Source organism: Rhipicephalus microplus, chromosome 1 (assembly GCF_043290135.1).
Source record: "Rhipicephalus microplus isolate Deutch F79 chromosome 1, USDA_Rmic, whole genome shotgun sequence".
Classification (NCBI taxonomy): domain Eukaryota; kingdom Metazoa; phylum Arthropoda; class Arachnida; order Ixodida; family Ixodidae; genus Rhipicephalus; species Rhipicephalus microplus.
In genome coordinates, this window is record NC_134700.1 from 93,031,745 (window position 1) to 93,055,362 (window position 23,618).

The 23,618-nt window shown below is 45.7% G+C and overlaps 1 protein-coding gene across 1 annotated transcript in view; it reads right to left on the reverse strand.

The window, feature by feature from the left end:
* LOC142765506 (uncharacterized) overlaps nucleotides 1-23,525 on the reverse strand; it is a 253,761-nt gene extending 230,236 nt beyond the window's left edge. Inside the window, exons 1-2 of the mRNA XM_075866606.1 lie at nucleotides 23,071-23,525; nucleotides 3,377-3,658 (exon numbers count right to left, since the gene is read on the reverse strand). Of these exons, the coding sequence (XP_075722721.1) occupies nucleotides 3,377-3,658; nucleotides 23,071-23,457 (669 nt within the window). The 5' untranslated portion in view covers nucleotides 23,458-23,525. The remainder of the gene's footprint in view (nucleotides 1-3,376; nucleotides 3,659-23,070) is intronic.
* Between the last annotated feature and the right edge of the window lie 93 nt (nucleotides 23,526-23,618).

A 23,618-nucleotide genomic window follows, 5' to 3' on the forward strand; every position in this document is an offset into this window, starting at 1 on the left:
ATAGGCATGTTAGGTACATTTGTGTTATAATTCATTTAGGTTGTGCTTCTAAATATGTTGCTTTTTTTCGTACAAGCATCACGAATGCCCTACAGTGGATCAATGGGTAAGCCAAACCATTCTTCGAACAGCTTTTAACCCATGGTATCAGAGGCGTAGCCAGAGCAAGGCACCCTGTTCACGGGACCCCCATTCTTGAATTTTTTTCAGCATGGTATAGACACTGGAAACTGACCATTCGGAAGGATGCCCCTACAAAATATTAGAAGAGCCCCCCCCCCCCCCCCCACCAAACTTTCCGAGTATGGCCCCACATGGTATTTTTCAGAACTGTTGTGTGTCTGAACATATATCTTCAGTAAGCTCCATTGTATTGTGCTGTCCCACCCCCACTAAACTTTCCGAGTATGGCCCCACATGGTATTTATCAGAATTGTTGTGTATCTGAACATAAATCTTCAGTAAGCTCCATTGTATTGTGTTGTATTGTATTCTAATGCATACACGGGCTGGAAGATTTATTTGAGGATGTGTTTGCAGACAAAGCAGGAATATATGGCTTTTGCAGGAATCACGTGCTTCGCAAATATTGGATTGCTGGGGTAGAAGCTCTGGCCATCCATATTACGCATATGCACAATGTCGTGATATACAAATAAAATTAGTTTTTAATGCTATACTGAACACTCTCTCAGCGTGCATTTTGAAGAAAACTGCAACACCCACTTTGGCGTTTCAGCGGAAGTTTATTCGCATGAAGTGCTTATAGCTATGTAACGACAGAACCTAATTAAACAATATTTCTATTTTTCTTGGTTCTTATCACAAGGTTGGTCGAACTAAAGTGCGCTCGCACATGCGCAACTAGCACTGGCGAGAGAGAATTGGGTCAAGCGAGCCGTAAAGCAAACATAAGAGACTCTATATGAAAAGCTGGGCCGGATGAGCTACTACCCCTTAAGCGCCGGAATCTCATGACGCTGTCATTTTTCTATTTAAATAGAATACAGACGCGCTAAGCATAGCAGTTTGAAATTAAAATTCTCGCACCATATGTCATCAGCAAGCGAGCTTTGTATCAACTAAAATTTGACAGAGAGGATGTAAATATTTATGTGATTTACTATACGCAAAAAAGAGTGAAGTCTGCCTTCTTAAAAGGCGCTGCTATCCTGGTACCGTATCAATATTTGAGGGCGAGAGCGTGGCTGTGCTATGCCCTGCGACCGAGTGTCTGACTTGTTCGTGCGCCTTGCGAACGTTTGTGTCTCGTCATCCGTTTTTTTTTGTTGCCGTGAGCCAACACGACTTTGTGTATGTGAAAGTCTCTAAATGCTATGAAACAGATAGCCACGAAACATAACAATACCAGGGGTGATTCCAGCATGCACTGACGAGTGCAAGTGCGACTATTCGACAGCTGAGTATCGTTTGACTACGGCCGCATTCATGCGCCTATAGTTTCAATTCATGGACCGTATAAAAAAAACTTTACTTACGGCCTCTTATTTCAACCTAACGATGTGAGCTGATGTGGGACTAACCTGGCGATAATGCCGCGACAACATGTTAGACGAGGTAGAGAAGATAACGTTTTGTGCCAATTAATAGCTGTGATACTCAGTTGTAGAGTACAGTGGAAGGGCGTGTGATGAATTACGTGCACAACGACTCGAAGCGCGCGCCATTCCAAGAGTTAGAAGCAGACAGTGTCAAAGGTGGCACGAAAGCTGGGCAAGAAACACAAAAAAGAAAAGGAATAGAAAACATCAATTTAATCTGGCCATGATTAGTCCGAGAAAAGGGAGGGAGAATCATGGGGGCGAAGGTACGATGAATGATGAAGGGAATGTCAGATTCTGGACAAGAGCCTGGTAACTACCAAGCTAGGGGCTACCTGCCTCGTGCTACCTACCACTTTCATGCGCCACTAACATGCTGCGGCATGAAGGCACCCTGTGGTTGAAGGCGCGCCGATCTGTCGGGCTACCGGCACGAGTTTCAGTGGAGGTGGCCGGCCGGGCTTAGCTACGGCAGCAATATATAGGAAATATAGACCAAGCCTTCATGTAGCGTCTTGGTCTACCGTTCGAACAATGCGCTTCAGCTCGAGACTTCGCAACGAACTTTGTTAAGACATGTATCTAGGCGAAAATGACGGACTGTTAGAATCTGACCTTTATAGCGCGAGGGGATAGTGCTGCAGGATTGTTTTCATAGTGTGTCGGTGTTACCTGCGATGCAGTTGTAGAGCAGGTGGGCCCCCATGGTCCTCTCATATACAGTCTGTCAACAATACGAGTGTTCCTTTTTTTTTGTGCGTATAAAGTGTGGTGTACAATCGGCCTGCTATTTTTGTGGGTGTCTGTGGCGCCGTTCAGGACATTCATTCACTAAGAACTTGAACGTTGTAGTTAATTCCTTATTAAGGTAACAGGGCAACACTCGCAACCTCATCGCATCTATGTCGCGCATCTGGAATCAATTCGCAGCTTTGCACTTCCTGGCCCCACCACGGTGGTCTAGTGTCTAAGGTACTCGGCTGCTGACCCGCAGGTCGCGGCTTCGATTCCCGGCTGCGGCGGCTGCATTTCCAATGGAGGCGGAAATGTTGTAGGCCCTTGTACTCAGATTTGGGTGCACGTTAAAGAACCCCAGGTGGTCAAAATTTCCGGAGCCCTCCACTACGGCGTGTCTCATAATCATATGGTGGTTTGGGACGTTAAACCTCACAAATCAATCTGCTTTGCACTTCCTGTTTAATCTGAGGGATGCAAGAGAGCAAAGGCGTGACTCGGCTGAATCCAGCATTGAACGTTCTTCGCTACGTCTTGCGAAAAGAACTAATGCATCATCTTTCTATTGCATTTCCAATGCCTCGCAACTAGAAAAGAAACTGATATAAAACTATCAACTTATTTGATCCATCAGTTTCTTTCCAAGTACCTGTAGATTTCGTTCATTGATGTATCATCGTCATCAGCCTAACTACGTTCACTGAAGGACAAAGGCCTTTCTCATGATCCGCCAGTCAACCGGGTCCTGTGCTTGTTGCTGTCGTTTTGTACCCACAAACTTCGTAATCTCAGCCCACTTAACTTTCTGTCTTTCTATAACCTGCTTGCCTTTTCAGGAAATCCAGTCAGTTATCCTTAATGACCAGCGGTTATCCTGCCTACGCGCTACATGCCCGGCTCATGTCCACATCTTCTTGATTTCAACTGTGATATCCTTAACCCTGGTTTGTTCCCCGATTCACTCTGCTCTCTTCTTTTCTTCTAAAGTTGTCTCAATATAAGCCGATCCCCTTTTGTAAGCCTCCAGGTTTCTGCTCCATGGGTTCCATGTATGCACGGAAATATTCAAGTGAACCTACCTTCGGAGACTTGCTGCTAAGCGATTGCCGTGGTGTGGGTTGCGACGTAGGTGAACGCGCTTTACTGCGCCCAGAAGAGCCAGCACTTGGACTTTTCTTGTCGCTCCTGTCGTCTCCTTTCCGAGACTGAGGAAGGGTTTTAGCGCCATCATGCTTGGATGAGGGTGAGTCAATCAGGACCTCAGCTCCCGACAGGCCAAGGCTAGTAGGTGTATACTTTGAACTGCTGGGTATTTCCTTTTCGAAGTTCGTACTCGCCGTCGGGCTGCCTTTCTGCCCACTCTGCAAGGACAGATGAAACCGACATACTCTGACTTCATATGTCACACATCCTAACATCTTACATGACGATAACTGTCTCTGCATTTCCGCTAGAACTACAAGAAACGAGGAACCTTACAGACGCATGAATCAAGACATCGTCATGTTAGAAATTCTGCAAACAGGAAACGGTCGACACAGCCAGTTCACAAAACTATAAAATCACAGATTGAATTTTATTTATTTGTTTCTTTTTTATTTCTCATTGCGGACACGCAGTCTACACAGGGAGAAATATAAAAATTGTCCCAAAGTAAACATATTTAAGAGTACACGTTTGAATTAAAACATACAATCTATGCAATATTACAGGAATAGAGTGAGCGTGTCACGAAACTGCATAAAGTAAATATAAAATATTGAGAATCATTGTGCCGACTCAATTAAATCATTCTATTTGGTTATAGTACAAGGTAAAAATTATTAAATATGTTCGTCGTCGCGAAATAAGTTGTTGATGCATCTTGCATATTGTGAGGAGTACTCCTGCTTTATGTTTAGTTATTAAATGTTTTTTTCATAAGACAGAACTTACAGTGACCCAAAAATGATTACGAAACGTGAAACTGGAATTTAGAATATGCGCTTTCTTAGCGCACGCACCTATAACCAAGCGGGTAGCGGTATATGATGCTGGCACTGCTACAGTCTGGAAAAAAATATTGGCCAAATTGACCTCATGGGTTTTTGCAGACGAGACAGCAATCTCTTATAAATCATAAAAGAAATAAAGTGCAATAACTTTACTTTTTGGGCGTGATTCACTTTTTGTTATTTATCAAACAATGCCTTCAAACGTTTTCTTGCTTTTGCTGCGTCTTTCATACCAAGTGTCACTTCCGCCAATACCACTATTGTTCCACTGTTACGCAGTAAATATGACATACAATCATTAAAACAAAGCCTGTCACATATTTAATTATAAACCATGATTTGAAGCGTTGTTCACAAACGAAAGCTCGGATGCATTCTGTGCACATGTGAAGTTTTAACTTCTAATTTTTGTACGTTATTAGTGTTCAAATAAAAGCACCAATTTAATATGATTTCCTTTAACTGTTGCACATATGTCTTCTGATGTATGACCTTGTCTTTATTATTTCTCATATTTAGATCTTGGTTTGTACATGTGTATCAATGTTGTTTATGTTACGCTTCCCAAAATGTTGCTACGTGTTTTTTTTCATACAAATGAAATGTATGTCTTGTAACTAACCGTTGGCTCAGTCAAGCTGTTTTCAAACAGCTTTTATAGCCCATGGTATCTCTCAGAACTCTTGTGGTTCTTGAAATAAATCTTTCTCTCTTTGTATTATGCTAAGTGGCGTTGTATTGCATTGTATATTGCAGGATGCAACATTTGTTTGAGGCTGGGATCACAGAGAAAGCAGAAATATATACCTTATGTGGAAATTACATGCTTCGCTGATTTTGGATTGCGAGAGTACGATCTCTGGTCAACTACACTCCGCATATGCAGAATGTATCGCCAAATATATATTTCAAAAAGCCATTTTGTGAATGCTGCTGAAAAGAATGTGAAAACTCAGTGACGGTTTAGCGTTCAGTTTGAAATGAACGGCAAAGGAGTTTTCGAGTTTCAGCCAAAGTGTAATAACAGGAAAATCTGATAGCAAAGTTTAAGGCTTATGTTTAAATTGCTATCTTTCTTGTGTCGTCAGCCGGTCGGTTGGTTAGTAGCATGGAATCAGGTATACTGACTCTTAATGCTGAGGCACATCAATCTGAAGGAGAAATGGAGGGACAGCAGAGGGTCCTCCTTGCAAGGTTGGTTGGAGCCCAGCATGATCGCGCATGCGCATGTGGCGCCGGCGTGAGGGAGCGACCCGCGTGAGTCTTAGGCGCGAGCCGATTCCGCGCGCAAAGGGCGGCCGTGCTCCGCCAGCTGATAGATGAGCTGGAAAAGTTCCACTTGTGTGCCAATTACCAGCGAATGCAGAGCGATACTGACTTTTAGTGTTCAAGCGTACAAATTTCAGCCTCATTATGGCCTATAAATTGCACCTACACTAAACACGCAGCTTTGTACTCTCTGTTTATTTCGCTGAATTCAAGGCCACAATGATAAGACTAGGCTACGTATTCGCCATATACAGTCCACTTCATTTCCACAGGTAGGATATATTTGGAGTACGGAACAAAATAAACTAGCGAAATCTTAATTCGTCTCACTATTTAGCAAGACGAAGCACCTGAGGATCATTCTTTGCCCGCCTGTGTCAAAATACATACGCACGAGTAACGTTAACAGCATCGCGGGCCAGCACTCTGCGACCATATTGCTACATGCATGCATACTGAGATTCTAGGGGGCGACGCGCGCGTGTTACTGACGAGGAAGACGAAGGGTGGTCTCAGCTCGATCACTGGTGAACTGATCACGTCATTACCGCTAGTTTAAAATACATCAAATCCACAGCCTCGTCGATACGGCGTCTCTTCTTTTCCGTAGCATATTTGGTGGAAATGGAGCGTTCCCCGTCCTCACCATGAAGCTTCGCAGTGGCCACACCGTTCAGTCTCCAGCCATGGCTGCCAATAACAACTCTTCAGCATCTTTATCTGTAGCTCCAGCCACCACATACCCGACGATGCCCAACCCCCGTGATCCCGGTACATTCTCCGCACAACCTGGGCTTGACGTTGACTACTGGCTCCGTATGTACGAGCGTGTTAGCCAAACACACCGATGGGACCCCACAATGATACTCGACAATGTAATATTTTACTTGGACGGCACCCCACGCGTTTGGTTCGACGCCCATGAGACCAAGATCACCAGCTGGGATATCTTCAAGGAGTGACTACCTGACCTGTTCTTCCTCTTTCATTCCTCCTCCTCCTCCTACGCAACCTTTTTGGGATCCATCCGGTAGCCAAATGGAAGCGCGAAAAGAACTTGCCACTCGTGCGCAGTCCTCAACTGAGTCCTATGTCTCGTACATACAGGACGTGCTCTCGTTGTGCCAAAAAGTGGACGAGCAAATGACAGAAAGTGACAAGGTGGGCCACATTTTCAAGGGCATCACGGACAGTGCCTTCAGCTTGCTCGTGTATACCAACGTCACGACTGTAGATATGATTACTGAGGAATGCCGCTGCTTCGAAATGGCCAACAGCCCCCGTGTTCTGCCTCAGTTTATGCGTCTACCAAACACAGCTGTTACATCAACCTGCATCGATCTCGTCGCACCACGCCTGCAGTACAGTGTGACACGTATATTGCGACGGGAGCTTCAGGCGCAAACTCCGGCACCATTTGCTTAACACCCGCTGGACCATGGCGCCGCACAAACGCCTCCGGCGGTCTCCATTATTCAAGCCGTCGTGAGGCAGGAAATTGCGAAGCTCGGTATTCCTATGGCCTGCTCTGCCTCCCGACCCACCTGCAGACCAATGATAATAAATGCACCATGCCATGACCTACATTTTATTCCGCGATCCCGCAATCCGACGGAATGGAGAACTACAGACGACAGACCGATCTGCTTCCGCTGCCACCGAGTTGGTCATATCTCCCACTACTGCCGCAGCACTTGGACGCCCTCAAACTGGAGCCCATTTTCCTCTACTCGACCGTACGAGGACTCCCGTCGGTATTTGCCCGGTCGTGTCTACCCTTCTTCCGACGTCCCTAACAGCCGCTCCACCGCACGTTCGCCGTCACCTCAACGGCGCCGTTCCCCATAGCCCCAACCACGCCGTTATCCGTCTCCTGTCAACTATGGATCCTCAAAGACGTGATTTTGCAACACAGAGCCCCACGGCAGCTGCTTACAGACCGTGGCCGCGCCTTTTTGTCGAAGGTCATAGACGACATCTTGCAGTCCTGTTAAACGAGACACAAGCTGACCACGTCATACCATCCGCAAACCAACGGACTCACGGAGCGTCTAAATCAAACTCTTACAGACATCCTCGCTAAGTATGTTTCTACGAACCACACCGACTGGGATCTTGCGTTGCCGTTCGTCACATTTGCCTATAATTATTCGCGCCATGACACTGCTGGTTACTCTCCATTTTTTTTGCTCTTTGGCCAAGAACAAACATTGCCTCTAGACACCCTCATACCTTTCCCTGCTGTACCGATCAGTGAATATGCCATGAAGATTATCACTCGGACCTCTCACGCACGCGAAATCACCCGTACTCGCCTTCTGACCTCTCAAGACAAGCAACGGCGTTTGTACGATCAACTACATCGCAACGTACACTTTCCGCCCGGTTCTTTGGTACGGCTCTGGTCTCCGACCCATCAAGTTGGCTGATCAGAAAAACTGCTTACTCTCTACAATGGTTCATACCGAGTCCTTCGTATGGTTACTCCTGTGACATATGAAATAGGTCCTGTCACCCCGTCCCCTTCATGTGCCTAACAGGCTACCAATATTGTACATCTTGCGCGCTGCGCGCTTGAAGCCCTACCACTGTCTTAGTGACGTTGACATTTAGTTGCGCCGAGATGGCGCTTCTGCCGCCGGGGCTTATGCTATATACATGCATATTGAGATTCTAGGGGGCGACGCGCGTGTGTGCCTGACGAGGAGCACAAAGGGTGGTCTCCGCTCGATCGCTGGTGAACTGGTCGCGCCATTACCGCTGGCTTGAAATACATCTAATCCACAGCCTCCCGATACGGCGTCTCTTCTTTTTCGTAGCAATATGGAAGCAAGCTTGGCCACATGAAGTGAGCGTGTGCAAAATGTAAGCAGGATACGATAAGTAAAATAATGAGTAACCTTACTGCATCCAACACAACTACATTAGCCCCATCTCAATTGTTTCCTAGAGCTTTGATGAGCGCTCTGGCCCACTATTTTTAAACAGTTGTGACCATGATAAACAGTTGTGACACACGTGAACGCTTCACCACCGCCTTTCGCGTTAAAGGCACGTTCATATTTGGCCTCACAGAAAGCAAAAGCGGCGAAACTTTCTGGAAACTGGCTCGTTTTGATGCCCGAGCTACTAGTAAACCATGCCACGCGGCCGGTGCGAATCAATCGGTCCGAGACCAATTTTTGCGCAATGTGAAATCGGATCCTGTTTCCGCTACACACGTTTGGCTGAGCTAGACCAAGCAACGTGTTCTAACTAGCTGGCCGCTGAATCAAAATGGCGGCAAAAGCGTGGGTGGTGGCTCGCATCGGTTCAAATCGCCAACTACCTGTGCAGCACGACGAAGCTTGACAGCCTCAACGAGGACGCGTTCATGGAGAGCCTGGTGTGGATTACGATCACCGAGAACTCTGGAATTAGATGATGTAGCAGCAGCGAGTCGGCATGCGCTAACGTTTCTCGCTTTGTGTTCAGCCGGTTGAATCCACCGCTGCCGCTACTGGTGCGTTCAATCAAGTCGTTTCTGCTGATATATCTCCCGAAACAACGCTTGAAAAGGTGCGATTTGTTTTGTTTTTAGTACTTTCCAAGAATGACTAGAATTTGGTACAAAACTTAGTTCTCAGGAAGCAGGTGAACCCAAATTCTCAAGGTAGCGACAGGAGCGGTGGCGTCAGGGGAAAAACGAATGTGAACATCATCGACGCACGCCATTGGAGTTTTGTGATTGCTCTGCTTTTTCGTTTTCCCTTCACTACTCAGGTGTGCATGCGCCTTATAAGAGCCGTAGGTGACGCCGCTCTCGTCTTATATTTCTAGCCTTTCATTATTGAGGCACGCATTCGCATAATGCCGAAAGAAAAAACGAAGCTGCGGCGCCAACCATTTTAGGAACAATGGTTGCGGTCATTAAAACAACCACTTTCAACAGAAATCATTATGAACTAAGCTCGCAACATTGAAGACCAACGCTCACTGAAGGTTTCGAACACAAGGTATAAAATCTCAGTGAAACAGCTGCATAACTGTGCGCAATGAAAACTCCAACCACCTCTTTCAACAGTGACATATGAATGGTGCCGTAGACGCCTTAAGACGACGCCGTGACCAAGTAATCCTACAAGCTCCCACCAAAGCAACTGACTTTCCGCCACACTTTTCATTCTGCAGCTCGTGTAGCGAGGTCTTCTTATGTTTCTTTCTTCTTTGATTGAGAGGTGCGTAATACGTAGGTGCGTAGGCATATGGCAAGGGCGTAGGCTAAATATGATTTCCGAGGGGCGGGGGCACTGCCTTGATTTGAAGTAGGGGCCAAGCAAGTAGATATGATCATGTCGTATTGTACCCTGTGTGTCATGCGGCACAGAGGAAGAAATGAGAGGAGCGAGTACGCCCAGCCGGTGGGCTACTGTGAAAGGGGGGAGGAAATGACGTCAGGGCGGTCATATACACTGGGCACAATGGCAGCATTACATTGGTTACCTGTAGCGTAGTGTAACTGATGTAGCACTGAGAGGGGGTGGTATGCGCGTCTTCGTAGGTCTCGTACTGAGCCATGGTGGACAATGTACGTGCTTATGCCGCGTTTTTCGCGACCCAGCATTCTCACTGCTGTTATCGTGCTACTATCAACGCTTACAAAACCTGTTGTTAGCCGCAGTTTCTCAACAGTGCGTAGAACGAGTCTGTATATCCATGTACTGTGCGGTAGATGACGTATTCAATGTGATAAGCGAAATTGCGTTTTGAGCACTATGAGAAAACTAAACCATGACGAACACCTTGCAGGTCAGAGTTGGCTTTACAGTGTTGCTGCTTGTTTCAACAGACGAAACTATTGCGCCCCCAACACGCAATGAGGACATCATGTGCACATAGAAAGCTTCGTGTTCAATATGTGTACAGTTACAACTTACATGTGTGTGTAAAAGAACTTTTCTGTTTCACTTGCTACACCCGCCCTCTGTCAGTGTACTTTCGGTATTAGAGCAGTCAAGTTCAAGTGTCACCATGTCACTTGCACGAAGCACAACATCGCCACCGTTACGCTGACGCCGGTAAGCTTTTACGGCCTCGGGAGAGACGGGATGAAGCCATATAAGGCAGAACATAGACGGTCGTGTCGTCTGTACAGGGCATCAATAAATGTTGTGAAAACATTGACACCACACTCGCCATAATCAGTGCGTCCAGCACGCGTTTTTTTTTTGTGCGCTTGCTTCTTGGTCGGGCCAGCCTGTAACTCGCTCGAAAGCAATAATTTCGCCATTGGTACCACACTGTCTCAGTGAGCTGAGCCCCATTTCGATAGCTTTGGATCAACACGACACATGCGCCGCGTAGGCCGCGTGCTTTCCTAATGGGAGGAGGAGACATGCCGTTTACTTGAACGTTTAGAAATACTTTTCTAGTTTTTGAAATCCTCCTTTCGGAGCGGGCACGATTTGCTCCAAGGAAAAATGAGGGCGCTGCAGTCTAACTTTGTGCCAAGTAACCCGCTGCTTCACGCTACCTTCGCTGCGGCTGCAGTTTCGTGCGTTCGGTGCCGGTGTTCGGTTGCACTTTTTTTTCTGTCTGTATGTCGCCCGAAACAAAACTTCCCCCTCACAAGACCCTGGGGGGAGGACATGCGGGGACAGATGTATGGATGATGATGGCTAAATGAGTTACGTGAGACTCTGAGACAAAGCGCCTCCGGGCCCCGCGTTTCTTTCCTATCTGACAACGGCATGTCTCGTCGCATGACATGCTTCCACATTCTTCTGAAGACAATTCGACACCTACAGTCCCGAATATACTCTCAGATCTACGACGTAGAAAAATGTCCGATTTTTGACATCGTGGGCACGACCTAAGCATTGACCACGTGTGGACGCACCGAGCTCGTGTGTACGTCTCCTGAGGTTAAATCTACCGTTGCAGCTATCCCGTGCACCACAGCTCACACCCTCTGGACATCATAACGATGTGTTTTGTGACCGGGTGCACTAGCGGGTAGAGAAAGAGCCCCTAAAAACGCTACTTGTCCCCGCCGTCTTACCCGCGCTCTTACTGCAGGCATGAGAAAGATCCATGAGAATGTCTGGGAAAGACGCGCAAGGTGGACGATGTTCATTTTCAAGAAAGCAACATCCCTAAAACATATAAGAATATCACAAATGGAGAATGCCAAACCGACCAAGGTGCATGCGCATAGACGGGTGATGGAATTTCTTGATTATTTCCGAATTGCCCAGTGTAATTGTAATGAAGCCGAAAAATAAAGTGTACCTGTACAACAACCAACTGCTGCTGCCATGCGATCTGCCAGAATAATGCCGGCAAGAGATCCCCACTCTTTCGCAGGACTCCAGTTTTTCTGAGCGATTGAAAAAAAAACAAAAAACGTGTGCTTCAACTTCCCTGCAACGATAATTGGGCGATCCTTGTGGAGGCGGATAAACCTGCGGTAATAACCTTCAATAACGCAGAATTCACAGTATACATCTACTGGCACAGCAAAAAGAAAAAGTGCTCGCTAAGAAATATTAATTACAAGGACTGTGTGGGCATCACTGGGACTAACAGACGTGTGTGTGTCTTGTGTCACTTTAGCTGTTACAATAAAAAAATCAGTAACAACAACCAAGAACAATGTGTTGATTGCAACCAGTGAACTGCGGAAACGCTTGATCTGTGCCATCGCTGCCCGAGAACGAAGAAAGCTTGAGATACGCCGGCTAGTTAAGAAAAAAAAAAAGAAGACTGCTTCCCCAGTGACTCTCACTGATCTGGTTGAAAACTTACGTGAAGTGCAGAAAACGTCCCTTCATAGTATATTCATCATGCAACAAGCAAAATGACCGAATAGGTATAGGTATCTATCTATCTATCTATCTATCTATCTATCTATCTATCTATCTATCTATCTATCTATCTATCTATCTATCTATCTATCTATCTATCTATCTGTCTGTCTATCTGTCTGTCTGTCTGTCTGTCTGTCTGTCTGTCTGTCTGTCTATCTATCTATCTATCTATCTATCTATCTATCTATCTATCTATCTATCTATCTATCAGCTGCGGTGGTCTAATGTCTAAGGCACTCGGCTGCTGACCCGCAGCTCGCGGCATAGAATCCCGTCTGTGGCAGCTGTATTTTTGATGGAGGAAAAATTACTGTAGCCCCATGTGCTCAAATTTGGGTGCGCGTTAATGAATCCCACTTGGTTGAAATTTCCGAAGCACTCCACTACAGCGTCTCTCATACTCCTATTTGCTTTTCGGAGGTTAAAGAACACATATCAATGAAACCTATCTATCTATCTATCTATCTATCTATCTATCTATCTATCTATCTATCTATCTATCTATCTATCTATCTATCTATCTATCTATTTATATATCTATCTATCTGTCTGTCTGTTTGTCTGTCTGTCTGTCTGTCTGTCTGTTTGTCTGTCTCTATGCATGTCTGTTTGTATGTATGTTTGTCTGTATGTCTGTCTGCCTATAAATGCGTCTATCCACCTAGCTGCATATGAGTTCGTGCTTAATGTAAAGACAATCCAGACAGATTTGCTGCTGCCGGGGCAGTATCGTAAACATGATAATGTCATGTACTCTTGACGTCAGCGTAGGGTGGAGTGTCACACGCCGACACGGTGCCTATAGTGGCTAAGGCACACAGCTACTGACCCGGAGGTAGAACGATCAAACCCCACTGCGGTGGTTGTGTTTGATCTGAACACGAAAATGCTGCCGGCCTGTGTGCTGAGGTGTGGGTCCATTGTAAAGAACCCCAGGTGGTAGAAAATTGCGGAGCCCTGCACTACGACGTCTCTCACATTCATATGGTAATTTCGGGATGTTAAATCCCACATATAAATCAATATCAATACCTGGCTGGATGAAACTTTTTATTTGGCTGAACTTGTGGACTGTACGCGAAGAGTCTGATTTCAGCAATGTACATTACCTCTGCAAGCGAGGTACAGGGCGTTGGCCGTCAATAACTTTTTCTAAGCCGCAAAAGAATGTATTGTGAGCGAAATGGGAACAAGCATTGCATTTCGTCCCCGCAATCAACAGTTAGTTAACGCAGGCAATAATTTCAAGACAAGAGTATATATTTCTGTAGTATTTTTCGTATATTTTGCTGAAACAACATTTTATTGTGTCATAATAATAAATAGCTTTGACTTTGATAGTGCCATGCACAAACTGAAGGAGGATCTGTTACAACACACAGAGCAACGTTTATTCCCGTGGAACCTTCCGGCACACTGCCAGCCTCACACGAATGGTCAGCATACGCGCAAGCAAATGGTCCCCTAAAGAAATCAACTGTTAACAGTGTCATCGCCATCATGAGCCTGACTACACTCACTGCAAGGCAAGGCCTCTCCCATGAACCACCAATGAACTAGGTCTTGTGTTGTCGACTGACAGTTTATACGTGCGAACTGTTTAATCTCATCGGCCCGCTAAACTCTTTCTCATCTTGCCAGTGCAAAAGTTTGCAATGGCTTTCCAGCTTCTGCCTTCTGCCGCTTTTCACAGAATCTTGATTCTCTCCACGTTATACATTCTATTTTTGGCAGCCCTACACTCAATCATTAACTTTTAGAGTTCTACTAGCTCTAATTTCTCGGCTGCATGGGAGGCTTTTGTGATTTGTTGTATCTTAAGGATATTGCGCATCTCCCGCAATAGCCCTCCAGAGTATTATCTAATGACTGTCATTGTGTCATTGCTAGTGTTGGTTACCTCATCTAGAGCCACGAGTCTCTTCTGAAGTGAAACCCTGAATTACTCGACTTTCCCTCTCACCGCTAGCCCATTAATTGGTATCTTCCGTATTAGTTTATACCGTTGGTTATTTTTTAAAATCTATAGGTGAATACGAGCTCCTGCCATTCTGTGGTCACTGCACCGGATTTTGTTACCGACTTCTACATGCCGAACAATGCTCGAGTATGAACACCGAACAAAGTTCATTTCATTTGTAGTTTCACCATTACGAGAAGGTATTCAAGATCCGTAGGTTATTACGTTCTGCGAGTTTTACCAATACTATTCTCTGACATTTATAGAGCCGAGGCCATATCCCCCACTCCATGGTCTCTGGCCTTTTTCTTGCGTACTTTGGCATTAAATACAGCAGTCAGTATAGAATACTGTCTCTTTACCTTCTTAATTACTGACTTCATGTCCTTGTAGATAAGTTCAACGAAAATGTATGTGTAGTCTAATGGTGCTTTTTTGCGCGTTATGGGGAAATACACACATTTGTTTGCATTAGGAAGCATTCCGCATTCTTCACACCATTTCGATACATTGCCTAAGTTAGTATTAAGGTCACATTGGTCACTAATGCAGGTTACATCTTTAAGAAAAACACAATCGTCAGCAAATAGACGAATTCGTGCGGTGGTGATAATGACTTTGACAATGTCATTAATGTAGACCAGAAACAAAAGGGGGCCTAGTACACTCCCCTGCGGAACGCCAGAAGCCACCAGAAGGCTGCCGAATTGTTCTCTCCTACCTGAGCACATTGGTTGCGATTGAGTAGATAAGCCGAGATCCAGGAGATAAATAATTCTTATATGCCAACTAACCGAAGCTTTATAATTAGTTTATCGTGTGGAACTGTGTCGAATGCTTTACTGTAGTCTAAGAATATTACATCAATTTGGCCGTTAGCATCAAGACAACCTGCAAAGGTATGAACGATAGTAACCAATTGTGTTGTAGTAGAAAATCCTCTTTGAAACCCATGTTGATGATTTGTTAAAACTGAGCGTTCTCCTAAGAATTCATTTAATTTATGAGCTATTATGTGTTCGATAAGCTTACAGCAAGATGATGGTAAGGAGATCGGTCTATAATTTTGTAGTACTAGACGGTCACCTTTCTTGAATATAGGAACTATTCGTGCCGACTTGCAGTCATCTGGCAATTCCGCTGACATCAGAGAGACTCGAAAAATGACGAGTAAGCGACGCAAAAATATGTTGGGGATATTGTCGGGACCGCAAGAAGTCTTAGTTTTTGAGTTTAACAACATAGCAACGACACCAGAAGAAGAAATAAAGTTTACATTTGCAGCATTGTCCGCATTTATGACAGATGGGGAAACACTTGGAGTAGAAAATACAGTATGAAAATACTCATTGAGGTGTTGAGCAATAGCAGCCTGATCAGATACCATTGAACCATCGACAAAAACCTGTTATATGGGTTTCGTTTTTTCACTAATATAGTTCCAGAACTTCTTCGGATCGTTCTTTATGAAGTTTGCGAGTGACGCATTGAAGTAGTATTCCTTCGAGGTGTGTACGGCATGATGATTGATTAGTGGGGTTTAACGTCCCAAAACCACTATATGATTATGAGAGACGCCGTAGTGGAGGGCTCCGGAAATTTAGACCACCTGGGGTTCTTTACCGTGCACCCAAATCTGAGCACACGGGCCTACAACATTTCCGCCTCCATCGGAAATGCAGCCACCGCAGCCGGGATTCGAACCCGCGCCCTGCGGGTCAGCAGCCGAGTACCTTAGCCACCAGACCACCGCGGCGGGGCGGCATTGCTGAAATTGGCTGTAAAGGTTTCAAAACGCTCCCGATCTACTCCGGAGAGATTCAAATCGCCAATCAAAAGAACTTTGTTGCCATGATATTTACACATGTGTTCCTTTAGTTTTAATAGGTATTCAAGAGTTGAGTCCGGCGGTCTATATAATGCACATACGATGAATGAGTGGCCCCATAAAGTTACTTAAATACAGATACATTCAAGCTCCGGTACATCATCCAACAAGACAGCATCAAAATTTTGATGGATCAGGACGGCCACACCACCTCGCCTTGACTGTCTGTGCTTACGAAATCCGTATAGGAAGGTGGAAAAATGTCGCCATCATTAACCAGTTCATGTAACCACGTCTCAGTTATAACAGTAATGTGAGGATCGTACTGCTGTAATAGGATTTCGAGGGGTTCGGTTTTATTCATAACACTGCGGGCATTCAAATTAAGTAGACGAAGTTGCTTGTGTGCATGCACATTACGTCAGGTTTTAGACTGTTGGGGTGGGGTGTTCTTGTAGCCGGTCATTTTTACCCACCTATTTTGCACCTCATCCCAAAATACATATTCTTATCGATCTTTAGTTTGTCGTGTATCAGGTTGATTCTTTTCTCTTGTTCTATCTCGGCCTTTGCGCTGTGCCAGAGCAGGCTGCGTTTTTTAGCGTTGATTTTGAGTATTCATTCTTAACAAAGATATCTGAGCCCTTCAGTTTGCTTGCGTTTTTCATTACCTCTTTCTTTTCTGTAAAGTCTTGCAGATACACTATTACTGGCCGCTTTCCTACTTGCCTACCCAGTCGATGGATACGCCCAACAGATTCAGATTTAACCTGAAGTTTTTCTTGAAAAAGACCCTACACGACCTTGTCCTTCAGTTCCTCATCTGATTCTGCTGAGGTCTCAGGTATTCCATGAATAATTACATTTGAACGTCAGCAGTGGTCTTCAAGGTCTGTTAGCTTTTTAGTTTGAAAAGACATTGCGTGTTCAAATAATTTCAATGTGACATGCAATTGATGGGTGTTTTCATGCTGTGCTGAGCGCTCAGTCGCTATATTTTTGACCGTACGCCTAAAGTCAAGTATCTGTTCTCTCAGCTCAAAAAATATTGATTTACTTTCAAGTAGTTTCGTTCGCATTTCTGTTTAACCGTCAAGTAGTTGCTCGTACAGTTCCTTCTGGGTGGGCCCAGGGTTTTCCTCGACATCACCACAAATTAGTAGTTTGCAAACGACAAAACAGTCATACACCATTACAAAACAATGCCGTGGGCACGGCAGAACCACTAAGTCTCGAAAATCACTATGTATCGAACTAGAACGGGAACTAACCTGCACGAAGCAGAGAAGCGTTCCGTTTATCGACATGGCAGCTTTGGGTCCACCGTGCCCACAGAAGACAAAATCGTGCCGGTGCTCTTTTATAGCGGCGCCAAATGATGACGTCACGCTGTGATGCTTGAAAGGAAAGGCCAGTAGAACTGCGTCGTCGTGTGACGACAGCGTTGAAAACTGCGGGCCTTTGCTGATGAGCTGGCTCGTGTCGTCGCAAGACGCATAAAGTGACTGCGCACATTCAAAAGCACTGAAGCCAAGAAAAACCTGCTCCAAGCAGAGAAGCGTTCCGTTTAGCGACATGGCAGCTTCGGGTCCACCGTGCCCACAGAAGACGAAATCGTGCCGGTGCTCTTTCATAGCGGCGCCAAATGATGACGTCACGTTGTGATGCTTGAAAGGAAACGCCAGTAGAACTGCGTCGTCGGGTGACGACAGCGTTGAAAACTGGGGGCCTTTGCTGATGAGCTGGCTCGTGTCGTCGCAAGACGCATAAAGTGGCTGCGCGTATGCAAAAGCACTGAAGCCAAAAAAAATCTGCACCAAGCAGAGAAGCGTTCCGTATAGCGTCATGGCAGCTTCGGGTCCAGCGTGCCCACCTTAAATGGTGGGCACGGTGGACCCATCATTTAAACGGCAAGCTATTTGTATCTACCACATACCACTGCTGTGTTTTCGGCATTACCAGAAATATGGCGCAATGAGCGCACGTTACCACATCGCGCAGCGGCGCCTGCTCTAATGTCATACGGGTACTTTGCTCGGCTTAGAAAAGGGGAGCTACCCTCCCTCGGACGTCCTTATCTCGCGGTGATGAGGAGGGGAGGATCGTACGCCTTGGCTGGCCTCTGGCTTTTCGTGGAACGATTCCGCTGTAGTTACCGGGTGCACAAAGCTCACTGCAATCATTGCAGTCTCCGTTCAAGAAAAGCATGTGCTTTTCAGACTCGGCGAAGTACCAAACACTTATTCGCGTGCATCCGTACCTGTAAGTACGTTTCGTGCAAAATTTGTGCGCTAGAACGGCGGGGCACGTTTCGTTCTGCTTTCCATTCTGTGCGTTACCGTTCAAATTGTTGCTGTCACATTCATTGCTTCGCCTTTGCAGCAAAGCTGTGACTTTTTCATTTTCCTTTGTCACTTCATAATGTCGAGAAGCCGGCACACTTTGGTTTTGTTACGGTGATCCGCGCATGCACCACCTTTACCCGCCGCCACTCCTGTCTGCGGGAGCAGCTAAAAAGTGCGCGCTCTTTCTGCTAGGGTGGTCGTAGAAACTCCAGCGCTGGTTCCCTATTGAGAAAATCCAACGTTCGCTCCGCGCAAGTGTGTAGGGTCGACACGGTAGTGTCGAAACGGTCGGCCGAAAGGTGCACACTGCGCTGTCCACCGAATTAGCACAAAGCCACAAAACGCGTCTTCACAGCACTCACCAGTGGTGGTCGTATCACCATCGTCACCATCGCTTGCCATCGATCACCATAGGTCGCGTTAAAAAAATCAAAGCACTGAATCACGACTTCATCACAGTATCTTCGGATTCTGTTGCGTTGCAACCTAGTACTTTTGAGCATAACAGCTGCGGGGACTTCGTTGAACTCATCAGCTCTATGAACGTTAGCACAATAACTGCATATGTTGCGACAGAATTCATGGCTTTGTTTGACCGTAATCGGGCAGCTTGCTCACCAACACTTCCAAACACGCGCAAGCACAAAACGAAAAAGTAAGGAACACGGCACTGCTGGCACGCTTCCGGCAGTACACTGGCTGCACGACCTGCACTACAGCGTTCGTTTCCATGTGGAGCTATTGTGGCGCGACGCATGCACTCACCAAACTGGTGCCAAATGAGTTCATTTCTGGCTGGACTTTCTCTTCAAATGCCTGTCTCTGCTTCACGTAGTGCAAGGCAAATCAAATAGACCTTATTACGGTGTTAAGATGACAGTTAAGTCACGATTGTCACGATGACAGTTGTCACAATGACAGTTCTGTGAGTTGTTTTGTCATACGCATGGCTCACGTCATAATGTGTCAAGAACGACTTCTGTAATTACTCTAGACCCAGTTATTTCAGTTTTAGTAATGTTGATAGTGCACAGGAACCTCCCGGCGTTTCATCTGGCAAAATTTTGAATTGAGCTAGCTGCGGTTGTGTTTTTATTATACAACCTAACGTGAACATTTAGAGTGAACGATAGTTAACCATTTTTTTTATTAGTGAAGCCGTTACGCTTCCATTGGCTGTATTGATGTTTTATTTACCCTGCCTAAGTAGCTATAGTACAATTACAATAGTCGTTTCATGTTTCTTTAAAAATTGTTTTATCAACACTCAAAATTGAGTTCTAATTTGGCTTGTCACCATGAGAGATGCACTTCTTCTCGTAACTGAGGTGGCTACAGTGTTGGCATCCTACTAATAGCGCCTAAAACGATGCAAGGTGCTGCTACAAGGTCCGGATTAGGACGACAACAATTCAGATGTCAAACTCCAAAACTTTTGCTACCCCACCACACTGAATTAAGATCTAGGAAGCATGCTTTGACGGGTCGGAGAAATGAGGCATTCTGCGAGAGCTTTTTTTCCATCTCAACAACGCCGCTATTTCTTCCTATAAAATTGATGCTCATTTTTCTACATTCTGTGTGGCGTGGCGCTTTTCGTGCGAGGAACATTCAAGCCACACAAGTTCGCTTTTGGTTTGCAGGCTGTCGACCAGTCCTAAATTACTAGCTTGCTACTCACCAAGACACTGAGTGCTCGAATTCGCGTCTGGCTGACAAATTTCTTCTTAACGTCACAGTCCAGGGTGTGTGCAGAAGGCACTTGTAGCACTAGGTGCACAATGTTTGTCCGGTCTAATTCCTCTTGTCCATAGGAAACACGAGTCCGTGCAACAAGCCTGTCGGCGTGTAATGCCTGAAGTAACAGTTGTGTTCCTGAGAACTAGGCATCGAGACCCATGGATGAGCCTGACGTCCAGCCGCATCTGGTAGTACCTCATCCTGATGCTTTGGTTGTTAGCAGGGGGTGGGGCTGTTGTTTGGCCACCTTTCTGGCCGCTACCGGCAGTTGTCGTTCTCCGCAAAGCCGTATTAGTAAGCGGGGTGCAAAGATCACGAAGCAACACTTCTGAGCGTGTGAGCAACAAAGCCCCGTGAACAAGTAGTGCTGCCTGTTTGACGTCATGCGGATCTTGTTAACCGGACTTGCCCGGTACAGGTGCGACAGAATCTGACAGTGAGCCATCAATCCCAAACCAGATAACCAGAGAGGTCATTGACTCACTCGGCTCGTGAGCACGCGGTAACGACCGGCTATCAAGCCTAGTAGGTCCAGGCGTGGCCATCACTACGTGCGAGCAAGTGGTGCAGGATTGGTGGATTTCTTGCCATCCCGTTTAGAGGAGAACGTGGGCGTGGACCCCACCGTTCTCCTTTATTCCGGTGCACCGAAGACTACCCTGCCTCTTCTTTGAGAGTTGAGAGCACCAACTGTAAATACTCTGTATAAAGTAGAGTTCAGACCGTTAACTCTAAATACTCTGTGTAAAGCATTTCCTGTCGTCCACCTTATCCTTATGAGTGCTCCGGTAACGAGAACTTTTCATCTTCGCATTGACCATGAAACCCCTGTCCTAACAGGAGTGGCAGCCGTGGTGACACCAGTTTCCTGATAAGCAATAAGATGTATTCAGGAACGAGCGGGACGTGTGTCACAGTTCTCAAAAATGCTGACAAAAATTAATATCTGCTGCTGCTGCACGTCCTGTCATGCTACAATCACGTATGCAGCAAGCACGATCGCTTCTTCTCAGCGATCTCCTCAAAATAGTGTGCCTGGGAGGTTGACTTACGTTTTATATAAGACATTCTCTATTGGGGATCTTCGACACACAATTTCGACTTCTCTGTCCGTACTTTTGTCTGTTTGTCCGCCCTTAACGGTACCCTAAACGGCACCACAGTGGCCAAACGATACTCCAAACGGTCGACCCCATCCCCAGCCTTCACAAATATTGCTCAAGATTCAGCGTTCATACTTGCGTGATTGTCAATTAAAAAGAAATGTTTGCGCATATCTTAGGCACCACAACAACACGTCAATATCCTGTACGTGTCTGTCTTACTAAAAAATGCATACCTAAGTAATTATAAGGACCGTGGCGTATATCACGTTGCGCATGGCCAGGCGTCACTTGCACGAAAAGGCAAGTGTTTAAACACTTTGCCAAGATGAAACGGTGGTGGCACCTCGCCGTCGCCTTGCCTTTTACACTTTATCCCCCCGAGACGGGCGCACAGGGAGCGTGCGCTTCGTTTTCCAAGATAACTGCCAGATAGCACTCGTTTCTAACGTCCCTCGATGCGCTCGTTCACCTACGCTGCACGGATCGAGATCCTCTAACGCATCTTCTCCAGTAAACCTTTCACCGATTTTTTTTGCGCAGAACAATAAATAAAAGTTTTGTTAACTCTCTCCAGGCACAAGACTACCGTCTTTCGACGATATTTGCAGTGTCGAATGCAGATACAGGGTCAATTTTTCATCTTCCACCGCGTTAACTATTTGAGGGTAAGCGGATAAAAAATGTAATAATAGATAAGAGAGCCTCTTAAAAAAGGGATACAACAATTCTACTGACATGTTACATTCAGGACACCTTTAGATAGCCAAGACTTCAGTCGCATTCTTCCTTCATTTTTATAGTGACTAATGGTATACGTTTTCACAGTGTCCACAACGAATTTTCAATGCTTCTTAGCAAGAAAAGAGACTCCGATAGAACACAGTCAAATGAGCGGCCGCGGTTTTCAGGCTAGTTACAGTGAGGCTTACCGCAACATCACATCAGCAGCTGATTCTCTTGGCGTACTTAACCACTGGGGTCCGCGACCGCTATCACGCCAAATGAGAACATGAAAAAAATCGAACGGGATGTCGACTCAGGACATCTGTGTGGCAGTCGAGTAATTTGCTCGACTACCACGAAAGCGACTGTACAGGTGTCATGTCCTGATAAGGACGACGTTAGCAGAAGCAATATAAAGTAGAGAAACAATGATATAATAGGCAAACGTTACACGATGGTAATGGCGTAACGAATAAGCGGGTTAAAGCTTGCTGTAAACTTTAAAGGGATAGATATAACTATTTATCATCATAAGCGAGAGCAGCAGTATTGGGCACACACTACTTTACAGGTTCTCTTCGAGTACACGTCTTATACGTGCAATGGAGATTATGGGCATAGTGTGTGTTTCTCTACTTCGAAAAAGCTATGGCTCACGTAGATGTTACTTCACAACGTCCTTGTAGGAGTTGCCCAAAGAAAGTGTTACATCTACATCTAGAAAGGTAACGCTTCCAGTCGGCATAGTCTCTGTGCTACGTATAGCGCACGTGCCGAGTGTGTTCTGTTTTTATGAACCACCAGTGCTATGTCTTTCAACTGATTATCCAAAGCTTCACAGAAAAAAAAGAAGTGAACTGTGACATACAAGACGCAAATCTTCTTGATCAGTTCGTTGCTTTTCAAATGCCTGTGCTCTTGTTCATATATGGACTCGTTGAGTCAGATAAGTGAACCTACCTTCAGAGACTTGCTGCCTGGCGAATGCAGTGCAGGCGTGGGTCGTGACGTAGCTGCACGCGCTTTACTGCTGCCAGAAGAAGCACTGTTCCCGGAAGAACCACTGCTCACGGAACAACCGCCGCCAGGACTTTTCTCGTCGCTCCTGCCATCTGCTTTCCGAGACCCAGCAAGGGTCTGAGAGCCATCTTTCAATGACGGCGAGTGAATAAGGACATCAGCTCCGGATAAGCCAATGCTTGAAGGCGTATACTGAGAACTGCTCGGTATTTCTTTCTTCACTTTTGTCTTCGCTGTCGGGCTACCTTTTACTTCACTCTGCAGGGGTGAACCGAAAAAGCTGTGATGCACGATGTCCCACAATTTACGAGATAACTGCCTCTGCATTTTCGGTAGAACTGCAAGAAACAATGAAGCTTAAGCACGCGTAAATGAAGACATATTCATAATCAAGAATCAGCTAACAATGGGACATTCCTAAAACTGACCAATTAGCACTTCTCTATTTATTTTATTTTATTCAATATGTTCTCTGCAAACGCAGACAA